This window comes from Chanodichthys erythropterus, chromosome 12 (genome assembly GCF_024489055.1).
Source record: "Chanodichthys erythropterus isolate Z2021 chromosome 12, ASM2448905v1, whole genome shotgun sequence".
NCBI classification, from domain to species: domain Eukaryota; kingdom Metazoa; phylum Chordata; class Actinopteri; order Cypriniformes; family Xenocyprididae; genus Chanodichthys; species Chanodichthys erythropterus.
In genome coordinates, this window is record NC_090232.1 from 20557352 (window position 1) to 20569567 (window position 12216).

The window sequence follows — 12216 nt, forward strand, 5'->3', positions numbered from 1 at the left end:
GACCTAGTTGCTTATTTTAAATCGTTCATTTTAAAAAAAGAAGAAAAAAAATCAGCCATCAACTCACTTGATGGTATGCTGGAAGCTTATTTCTGCTAAATATTTATAGCTATACCAGTCGCTACAGACTCATTTAGTAAAATAAACAGTCAGAGTGAATCATGCATATGTATCACATATTAAAAAAACAGGGTTAACGTGTTATTGTTACTGATATGATTAACAGTATTATTACAAGCCTAGATTCCAAATAATAAAGAAGTTACTTACTTTGGTGACAAATATTTGAGAAAGTAGCCCAAGACTTTGAGTGCCTGCACACGAATCCCTTCACTTTTGGATGCGAGCAGCTTAAAGATGACCCTGTGATATTCACAGAAGAGAAAAAGTGTTCAAATAAAAATTGTTGCCAGGAAACAGACAAACAAAATGTATGAATAGTAAAGGTAGCATGTTTTCCCATGTACATTATATACTATGTACTTATTACAATTATTATTACAATAACTGGGTGATAACTAGGTACTAACCCTGAATCTACCCCTAAAACCTAACCTTAACCTATGTAGTTACCTCATATTAACCAGCACTTTCTTAGGTAAGTACACTGCAAGTACACATAAGTGCACATACTGTAAAATAAAGTGCAACCATAATAAATGTAAGAGAGAAAGATTAAAATAAAATAATTCTAAAATAATTTACAGAAATTAAAATAAACAGATTGAGTTCAAAACAAACATATCACATATTTTATCTAAATTTAAAATGCATGTACAATCAGAGTCAGGCTTAAGCCGGGCACACACTTAACGATTGTAAGGCCGATTATGAATGTAAATTGATACTTATGACTGATCGCGCTCAAACGCGTCCAGTCAGAGCCTGCGTTCAGTCCGCGATTACAGTCGGTGTCCAAATTCCATGTGTAAGTATATAAATCTGCTTCAGTCGCAGGAAACAATCGCTGTATGTTGAGCACAGTCTTAGAATGTTTTAGCTAGTCGTTAAATGTGTGCCCAGGTTTAAATATGGTGTTGAAACAGGTTAAAGAATTTTTGTTTAATGGTTTTCAGATTTTTTTCTGACAAAAAAAAAAAAAAAAAGAATTATCAGCGACACAGTCTGGTGTGTACACAAATCTCACAAGAGCTGATGTGTACATTCATATGTAACCGAGACTATTACACTGTCTACATATTAAAATGAATCTGCCTATGTCCTTCTGCAGTAGGATCTGATGGAAGTGTGATTTGAATGAGGTTGTCAGATCTAAAATGAAAGTGAGGCCCTCTGTTTTATCGTGACGAGCTGTCCAGATGCCCCCCCGCTAGCGTGCACATTTAACCCCATGGCTGTCAGTGGAACTAGCATGTCTATAAAGGCTTTGGAAATGTAAATGCCTCCATTTTAGTAGCCTGTATGAGTGCTCAGTACAGCGGAATAGGTATCAGATGAACCTATGAAAGTGTTTTTATAGGTTTTGTTGAGCAGGACTCAGATGTCTCTGCTAAGAATGAGAAATTGTGGCCTCCCATTATTCCACAGAGAAATTATGTAATTCAAATTCATCTGTCAGGTTTTTTTTTCAGTTTCATTTATAGTTTTTAATAAAAATGTAGGTTAAAGGATGTAAATGTCGAGTTGCAAGAGGCAACCACAGTTCTCACCGTATTCCATTCCGCTGATCAAAGGCTTGAACCATTGAGCCAGGATGCTCAGACATCAGTGCCACCAGAAGCTGGAGAACATCCATCAGATTATCATCCTGGAAAAAAAATGACAATAAATAAGCATAACATGTCAGAGACAGGGGTCATTCAAGACACACTTGAAAAAAAATGATCTATGATGATTATAGCAGTAGGGGATTGTACATTGTAAGTTACTGTCTAGTTAATATACTGCAAGCTCTGTCTGCATTAACTTAAAATTCATTACATATACATATGCATCTGTGACAGGAAATTATTGGGCGTAAATTGCACTTTCTGCAAAAAGCAAACATCTTATATATAATAAAAGAGTATATTGTGCAAAGTGGCACAATGGTAAACTGCAGTTTACTGTTATGCACAAGAGATACAGCGGTGGGGACCAAGCGCCATCTGGTGGCAGTTACACCACAGACTAACAAAAAAAAAATGACACAATTAAAGTAATTTGCATTGATTTAGTCACATAACTGAATGTGGTCAGACAGCTGATACTGGTTTAAAAGATTGTATTGAGGACCGTTTGAAATGTGCATTAGTGTACCTCGTGCATTGTGAGCAGGTAGTTCAGAATACTCTGCAGTTCGTCTTCCTTTACGCCATGATCCTACATTCACAGGACACACAAGCATTACCTGTACTGCACCCCTCATGATGAAGTTGATTATTTCAGATTATTTATTTATGTTATGACCACTCTACTGTACCTTCATGATAAGCTGTTTGACAAACAGCAGCAGGAATGCTCGGAGAGAGTGGATCTCCTTTTGATTGGGTCTCGGCCCATCTGAACATAAACAGATACAGGATATCAACTAAACAAAAGGTAATGAAATATCAAATCAAATTTAATATTCAACAGGCCTATGCAGTTGGTGATAATACTAAAAAAAAATCTGTTTAGAACCTCAATTTTAAAATGATTTCCTTTATAACTTTGTGTAAACAAAAGGAAGATAATATTTCATTCATTTAATGTAACCTTGATTTTGTTAAATGGGATTTGAATGAGATAAGTGAAGAAGAGGTGGTGAATTACACAGAAAACACACTGAAATACAAATTGCTCTGTTTTTGTGGGATGGGATGTTTTCCCACAGCATCTTTAGTGCAAACACTGCATTATCAAGACAGGATATTTACAATAACAGTGTGTTTTAAAACCAATACAATTAAAGATTGTCTAAAGATGAGAATCAATTTCATCAAATGAAAGTAATAAAATGAATGTATATTGATACTTTATATAGCAGCGCTCAAAAGATTGAGACCACAAAAAAAAAGGTGGAATTTAAAATGCCATTTAAACCTGAAAAAAAAAAAAAATTGATTCAAACTATTATGCTGATAATATAATTTGTAACAAATATAAACAGTATTTAATGTGAAAAAAAAAAATATTATTGTTCTCAAACTTTTGGACACCATTGTAGCTACACATGGACATTTTTGAACCCTTATTCACTAGTCTCAGCATGTGCTGAGAAGTTGGTTTAGTTTTGCTCTCTTACCGAGACCCTTGGGCGTAATTCCGCTGCGGTCCAGTGGGTTTACAACCCAGTAGAAATACTTGAGTGTGTGCATGACCTGCAATACAGTTCCAACTCTGCGGATGGCATTGTAGATATTAACGGTGCTAATGAATTCTGTGGCCAGGTAGGTGTAGAGAACCAGCTGTACCTGTTGGGGGCAGCAGATCAGTTTCAAGCAACCATGAAAAGTCACATTTGAGAAAACAAAGAATTGGTAAACTATTGATCTAGCATGATGCAACAGCACCAGTTTATGTAAATGTCTGTATAAGATACCTTAGCTGGGGCATGAATCCAGATGGCAGGGTTGAAGAGGATGTGATCACACAGCTGTTTCAAGAGTAAAACACCAGTAGGAAGGTTGCTAAGGTAACGGGCGAAGGCGAGGACGATGTCCAGCACAGATCGTGTCACATGTACTTTGGAAGACTGAGAAGAAAATACAAACATGAAATCAAATATTAATAAAACTAAGTTAATAAACTTGCTCATAAAAAAAGGATATTAATTGTGTTTTATTTATCAGAAACCTGCTGTGACATATTCTAAAGCAACGTACAATTACAATTAATGTTATTATAACAAAATATATTTTTATTAAAAAGTTCTAACATTACTTGCTTGACATTGCAGCCTATTCATCCAACTAAAATGTAGTCATCAAAACATAAAAAAGCTACATGACTCATTTTAAATTGTCCACTATTACAGTAGGGATGTGCTGGTCTTGACAGCCGCCCCATCATTCCAAAATAATTTTAAACTTTCAAAAACAGGTTAAAAATTCCAAAAGCTTTGAACACTTGCACATTTTAAGGCCTTCAGATACAAACTATATCTGTTTTAGTTTTGCATGTATTCCTTTTTTATTTTTTTAAAGGTTACTGTGGTCATGCTGCCAGATGAGACCTTCAGTGTCAAGGAATTTGACTGTATGCTGAGGTATGAGTAACAAGCTAGCAAACAAGAAAAAAGTGAGTGTGTACAGAGTAAAAGAGAGAGAAAGACTTTCAAAACAAACAAAAAACAGGGTGTATATATAAAGGCAAATGACAGGTTTTGGGCACTTAAAGTGTTTCTGTTGGTTTTAAAACATATGATCTTGTGACATTAAGTTGGGTATGGTAATATATATTCTTAAGCATTACACTTTTTTCTCTCTGTGTTACCCAGCAACTTCTGCAGGCATATGCTAGTATGTTTAATAAGGACTTCCTTATATCCATTTTAAGAATATAAGCTTACTTCAAACATTAAAGAAGACAGTTTTCTCCTTGTCTTGTTTCAACATTTGCAAGATTTAAACTTTTAAATTCACAAAAGATCATTGATCAAAGTGCCTTTGGATGCACGTTCCACATACTCAATGCACAAAGTGATATTCATGTTCATGTTCGGCACTCACCTTCTCCAGTGAGTAACCGATGACGAGAAAGCCCTTGCAGGACAGCACCTGCTCTTGCATAGCTACAGAGCCCTTCAACAGCTCCATCACAAACGACAGTAGTGTGCAACTGACAAAAAAAAGACAGATGAGATTCAGTAGAGAAAGACAACATAACTAACACTAAAAAGTCAGATAACATATACTCATTGACTACGTTTGCATGTGCACCAATAATGTGATTATTTCTCATAATCAGAGTAAAGTCTTAATCACAGTAATGAGCAGAAATCTTCACTCCAGTTTACATGCAATTTTCATTATTCTGATTATTCACTAATAAGTATGGTTATACCACTCTCAGATAGACCACTCTCAGATAGTCATACAGTGTGCATGTTATCGGCCATTGTTTTAATCTACTCGCATCAAATTCAAAATACATTTTTATGGACGTACTGTGATGAACATAGCATTGTCAGGTTTGCCTACGCTGCCGTCGTGCTCTTCACGCAATCTGGATGAAGATACAGAGCAGAGACTGCGCAGCAAGTTTTGTTGACAGAGTTTAGCGATTTGTAAGAGAAAACTTCAGAATGACGTCACGGAGTTCATTGATGAAGATGTGTGAACAATACACGGCATCAGTGTACATCCGAGCACATGCAAACTTTTTGTTCAGAGCGGTAATAATGTGATTAAAGCCGGGGACACACCTAACGATTAGCTGAAATATTCTAAGACTGAACTGAACACATATACCGATTGTTTCCTGCGACTGAAGCAGATTTAAATACTTACACATGGAATTTAAACACCGACTGTAATAGCAGACTGAACGCAACTGGCTCTGACTGGATGCGTTTGAGCGTGATCCGTCATAAGTATCAATTTACATTCATAATCGGCCTTACAATCGTTAAGTGTGTGCGTGGCTTAAGGTGTTTACATGCCTGTTTATTGTGATAAAAATAGGTGTACACTACCTAGTTTAATGTGATTATGGTTACTACGATTATGAGCTTAATCGCATTCGTTTTATCGAAGTATTGCTTTTACATGAGCCAAAGTTTAATCGCAATATTGCTGTAATCCCATTATAATCATGTAAATGCACTCATTGGTGTCAAGATGACAAACAACTTTTTTTTTCGTGCATCTTAAAGATCTTGTTTGATCAAGATTAAATCTCGCAAAAGACATGATGGTGAGTACATGATATATTTCCACAATTTACATGAATAAGATGTACAACATTCATTATAATGCAAAAATATCTTGCTATTGCCATCACTACAATCAAACAAACTGGTCATTTTGATAATGTGTGAGCAGAAACACCATCTTGGCCAATGCAGGTAACACTCATTTGTTAGTACTACAGCCAATCATGGTTAAATGTTTAACTTTGTATTGGCTGCTGCTATTCAATGGTATGTCCACAAAAAATAACATTAAATAACACTGAGCACTGGCCCCTTGAGTGCCAAATCCTAGAGCCTAAAACAGACTAATGGTTTGTGTACCATGAGAAAACATCAAAAAAAAAAAAAAAATGCCATTGTGTGTCTACTGGATTTAACAACTCTAGGAGAGAAAACATTAACTTAATTTTCAGTTTTTCCTGGCCAGGCTAAAACTGGGAAGAGCTCAATCTTTTTTTCCCACTGAGATTCCCTTTACTAATTTTCATTCCGCCCCCAGGCAGAGTTGATGTGTTCTCACCAGACGGAGGTGTCCAGCTCGTCACCGCTGTGCTGGAGGAAATCCAGCTGTGCAAACAGGGGGAAAAGGACCTGAACTCCTCCTATAGAATGGATGGCACTCTGGACCGAGTGTGTCACCACAGCTTTAACATCCTGAGACACAGAAAGGCTTGATGTTAGATTTGTTTTGTAATTTTAATTTGTATTATGCTGTTTAACACACAGACTCTCCATTCAAAACAATTAATATAAATGTAACCTTCCTATTGCTCTGCAACAACTATTCCTGAATGTGAAGGTTATTTCCTAAATCTGTGCTATGTATGCTTGATGAAGAGGGGGAAGGAGGGGGTATAATTAAACACAGAAAGACAGCTGTGAGGTCCTTCTTAATGTGCCTCTAATCAGACTAGTTCTCTCCCAGATGGCACATAATGGCACATCCATAAAATCATTGTCAGAGAGAAAACTACTTCATCTGTTCAGCATGTGAAGATGCCATTGGAACTTAAGAAGCCTTTATGAACTGAAAAATCTGAGAATCAAGCTAAATTATTGCTTCTAATGTTCATTTTACAGAATGTGTCCTATTATTACATTATCAAGTCCAGGGCTTGACAGCAATGATTTTTCAGTTTAGATTTGTACTTGTCCTGCAAATGTATTCTTCAACACAATAATAATTCAAATTATGATTAATAAAAATAACAATAATTTATTGCTTTATTTAAATAAATTATTCATTTATTATTGAATGAATTTCAAATAATGAATTTATTATTAAAGCTGCAGTCCGTAAGTTTTGCCTCTTTGCCGCCATCTCTGTTTGAAACCTGCAATTGCAGTTATTAGCGGAATTATCATCTTTACATGGTTGTGCATCGGCACAGCTCCTCACTCCTCAGCTCGGATCATGTCAAACAGTGCAAATTATTATTATTGTTATAATTGTTCTCAAATTGTTAATGTTAACAACAACAGCATTGTGTGACTATGTGTATCTAGTGTGCATAAGCGTTAGCTGTAGATTTCAATTTCTATAGCCACTCCGCAGTCCGAAGTCTTTTGCTTTAGACTACAGGTGAATCTCCAGTTGTCACTGATGATTGTCATTTGGACCCTTCTGGATTACAATCCGCCATCAAAATGAAAAGTTTAATTATTGCAGCTGCAGTGAGAAAAGGCTATAAATGATCCACCAGCTGCAGCATCCGCCACATGCCATATAGCCGACTAGCTGGGACTCCTTCTTTATGTAAACAGATGTGATGTAATGACGTAAAGACGAAAGGCTGCATGCTCGAAATTCCCGCGGAAACCCACCAGTATCGCTCTTATTAGAAAACATTATTATGAGCTTACCGTTGTGAATCGGCAAAGGTAAGGAAAGGTAAGGAGTTTTGAACACTGACTGGTTATGTACCTGTTCAAAAATGTATTTTGTATCACTTTTAACCAAAAACAAGTTACGGACTGCAGCTTTAATTAAAGTAATTGTAAATGTTTTATAATTTTTAACCCATTCTGATACTTCCCAGACCATGACAAGCAATTCTTGCAATATAGACAAAACCTCATTTATGTTGGGCCTTTTAAATAACTTAGAATAATTTGCATCAAATGTTCAATACATCACAAAAAAACACATGTTTATACTTTCTGGGCATAAAAGCACATGTACAAGACTAACAAAGCCATAGAAACAATTCTATTAACTGGTACAAAGCTCTCTTCATGCTGGCCCGGGCCATCAGGCCACCCTTATTGTTCTGAAGTCAAAAATTGATATTTTATAAATAAATGAACGTTAAAAGCTGGTAGCCTCCCTTGATAACAATGAAGACCAGATTAGATTAAGTGATTTTAGAACTCATAGTGTGCTGAAAGCAGCACAGGTGTGGGCTGTATTTTGCTGAACGAGATGATAAAATGATCATATTGTTAATTATGTTAACGAATGGTGATGAGCTAGATTCATTCGCCCAAAGACAGCAGTCCACCTGGCAGGGCAGGTCTCTTCAGGCAGCTGTGCGGGCTGGTGAACCAGGTGTGATGAAGAGACAAAGAGAAAGAGCATACCTGCAGCATGAGGGCGTGTGGTGAGTGCACAAAGATGGAGGCATTGTCCTTGGGGGAGGACTCCAGACACAGCTGAGCATCAGTGGCCCGGGGATTATAGGTGAAGGCGATACTGGCAGACAGCTTTCCATCATACAGCAGCATCTTGTGATGTTCTGCAAACAGCAGGTCACTCTCTGCCTTGTGCTTAAAAGTGCCCTGGATCAATCAGAGAGAAAGATGCTTAAAAGCAGAGCTACATATGCTGTACATTCTCAATTGAGTGTGAAAAGCATGAAATGAAATCTGCTTCATCAGAGCACTTGATGAAAGCATAAGTGTTTAAGTACAACAGACAGACTGAGAGAGATTATGAATGATAAAGCTGCCCAAAATGTTTTCCAGTCAATTTTCATATAATTGAAGAGCAAATTGAAAAATGACATCTAGCATTCACTAGTATTCATCTAGTATTCAACTATTCAACTAGTGAAATATATGACAATCAATATCAAATCTGAGACCACCGTAAAAACCAATACGCTTAGCACACTCCTTTATTTAAAAGATTTTGAAATTAAATGATTGCCTACTTATTTAAATTTAATAATTTAAATTTAAAAATAATATGTACACTGATCAGGCATAACATTATGACCACCTTAATTGTGTCACCTAATATTGTGTTGGTGTATTGTATTTATGCAAAAAGAGCCCTGACCCATCGAAGCATGGACTCCACTAGACCCCTGAAGGTGTGCTGTGGTATCTGGAACCAAGATGTTAGAAGCAGATCCTTTAAGTCCTGTAAGTTGCGAGGTGGGGCCTCCATGGATCGGACTTGTTTATTTAACACATCCCACAGATGCTTGATTGGATTGAGATCTGGGGAATTTGGAGGCCAAGTCAACACCTCAAACTCGTTGTGCTCCTCAAACCATTCCTGAACCATTTTTGCTTTGTGGCAGGGTGCATTATCCTGCTGAAAGAGGCCACAGCCACCAGGGAATACCGTTTCCATGAAAGGGTGTACATGGTCTGCAACAATGCTTAGGTAGGTGGTACGTGTCAAAGTAATCCACATGGATGGAAGGACCCAAGGTTTCCCAGCAGAACATTGCCGAAATCATCACACTGCCCCCGCCGGCTTGCCTTCTTTCCATAGTGCATCCTGGTGCCATGTGTTCCCCAGGTAAACGACACACAAGCACCCGGCCATCCACGATATGTAAAAGAAAACTTGATTCATCAGACCAGGTCACCTTCTTCCATTGCTCCGCGGTCCAGTTCTGATGCTCACGTGCCCACTGTTGGTGCTTTTGCCGATGGACAGAGGTCATCGTGGGCAACCTGACTGATCTGCAGCTAAGCAGCCCCATACGCAACAAACTGCAATGCACTGTGTATTCTGACAACTAGAACCAGCATTAACTTCTTGAGAAATTTGAGCTACAGTAGCTCACCTGTTGGATCGGAACACATGGGCAAGCCTTCGCTCCCCACGTGAATCAATGAGCCTTGGTTCACCACTGTTCCTTCCTTGGACCACTTTTGATAGATACTGACCACTGCTGACTGGGAACACCCCACAAGAGCTGCAGTTTTGGAGATGCTCTGACCCAGTCGTCTAGCCATCACAATTTGGCTCTTGTCAAAGTCACTCAAATCCTTAGCTTCCCCATTTTTCCTGCTTCTAACACATCAACTTTGAGGACAAAATGTTCACTTGCCTAATATATCCCACCCACTACCAGGTGCCATGATGAAGAGATAATTAGTGTTATTCACTTCACCTGTCAGTGGTCATAATGTTACGCTTGATCGGTGTATATAATAAATAAATATTGACCATTTAAATTAAAACAATGGTATTCAAGTTTTTCACACTTATTCAAGTAAAATAAAGTGGAAAAAAGCAATTAAAAAAATTAAGATGAGTAAAACAGCAGGTAGGTCCAGCCTACTGTATATCTGTACATATATGTGATTTGTCTACATTATTACATCATCAAGACAGGATTTTGACCAAGAGCTTTTTTTTTTTTTTTTTCAAATCCGTAATAGACAGCATTTGGGCATTGAAAAGGATTTACCTTGTAGCCAGGCCCTAGCTGATAGATGGCTAATATCTGAGCAGCACTGAGAGCTTCACTGAACAGATACACCGCCCCCATCTGACCGCAGAACACACGGTTAGCGTCTGCTGTCTCCGATGAGCCCAGAAAACACTTGTCGAATGTCTGTGAAAAACAGGAGGAAATAAAGTTTGCTTAGTTCCGTTTATTTATTTATTTATTTTAATTCATCACAATTTTGTAAGTGTATTATAGATAAAGTACTGAGTGTGTTAGTATGTCCACATGCATAAGAGAAAACCATATCAGCATCATTTTATTAGTCCATGTGAATCAACATAAGAAACAAACAACTTGCTGTGAAAGTGACTATATCACTCTGACATCATCTTGAGCAGTGCTGTTTCATTGTAATAATGTCCATCTTTGATATATAATTTCAAACGAAAAGCCTATGTGTAATGCACACTGGGCAAACATTGCAATCAAATTATTATGCTGATCATGGAATGTTAATGAAAAGATTCTGGTACTCCCTGTAGATAAAAAGAATAATACATGGCTGAATAATCACATTTAATCTGATCAAATGTATTTAAAAATGTTTGCGTTTGCTATTGTTCAGCTGTCAAAGCAGCTTGAATATAAAATGGACTTTTAAGTTTAACAAATGCAGGCCGCTTTGCTTCATCTTTTGAAGTTTGTGGGTATTTTGGGGTTTGTAGCTGCCAGAATATTTGACAAGCTTTGAACTGAAACACTACTGGAGAAAAAAGCAGGGCCTCAAGCTTAACTGCTGTTAAAAACCAGAACAATGAGAGATAACAGAACATTTTGAAACTACTTACATCACTTGTGTTGACAAACCAGGTGATCTCGCCATACGACGCCAACTCTCCATTGACATAGCAGCTGATTTCACTGTTCTTCCATCGATTATAGATGTGCACTATGGTCACCATATACCACTGTAGAATGAAAACAAAATTAGCAATTATAAACAGGAAAGAATGTCATTATTTATTTAATATCAATATCACAACATTTAAGAGCATTATTGACCCCAATTTCAATTAAATTTCATATCATTAAATTTCATGAGTAAAAATCTAATCAAAAATCAACACTTAGAAATAAGAAATATCTATCAATTTAGTATATATTTGTATATATTGTATCTAGTGAATAAAATTTCAAAATAATGGAATCTTTTTATAGCGCAAATGATGGCATGTCTTGTTGGATCATCCTTGACTGTGGTTGTCCAGCTCTAGTCTAAAGGTGTTAGCTAAGGACGCCTGCCCATTCCAGGGGGCATATGGGATCTGAGCAGGGAAGGGATTTGGTTTCTTCTTGCAAATCCTCAGACATGGCCTCAGCACAATCTTTCCTGTCAACTTTGTTATCCTTGTACATTGTAGAAGTAAAGATGAAGACTTTGGAAAGTGTACATGATAAGATTACAAACAGGTAAGCTAAAAAAAAAAAAAAGACTGAGGTAATTCAAACCTTCTGTGGTTTAAAGTCGTATTTCACACAGTGCTGGAAGCCTTTGGCTTTGGATTTTAGAGAGGTCACAATCAGACATCCACCCACAAAGTGTGCAGAGTAGCCCAAACCTTTGCTGGTACGGAAACTAGAGATGAGAGAAAACACAGACCTCAATTAATACAGATTACATTTCAGATGAGGGGTGCTCACATTTAAACAGCTATATTCTTGACAAAAAAAGTGGTTATAATTTTA

General features: G+C 37.2%; 1 protein-coding gene across 5 annotated transcripts in view; it reads right to left on the reverse strand.

The window, feature by feature from the left end:
- Positions 1-12216, reverse strand: part of lrba (LPS-responsive vesicle trafficking, beach and anchor containing) — a 276852-nt gene that overhangs the window by 210494 nt on the left and 54142 nt on the right. For all 5 annotated transcript variants that reach the window (XM_067404564.1, XM_067404565.1, XM_067404567.1 and 2 more), the window contains 12 exons: positions 11980-12106; positions 11319-11438; positions 10489-10635; positions 8417-8614; positions 6357-6490; positions 4653-4761; positions 3524-3676; positions 3227-3395; positions 2423-2502; positions 2260-2322; positions 1671-1768; positions 271-363 (listed from right to left, as the gene is read on the reverse strand). In XM_067404564.1, coding sequence (XP_067260665.1) covers positions 271-363; positions 1671-1768; positions 2260-2322; positions 2423-2502; positions 3227-3395; positions 3524-3676; positions 4653-4761; positions 6357-6490; positions 8417-8614; positions 10489-10635; positions 11319-11438; positions 11980-12106 — 1491 coding nt within the window. The remainder of the gene's footprint in view (positions 1-270; positions 364-1670; positions 1769-2259; positions 2323-2422; positions 2503-3226; positions 3396-3523; positions 3677-4652; positions 4762-6356; positions 6491-8416; positions 8615-10488; positions 10636-11318; positions 11439-11979; positions 12107-12216) is intronic.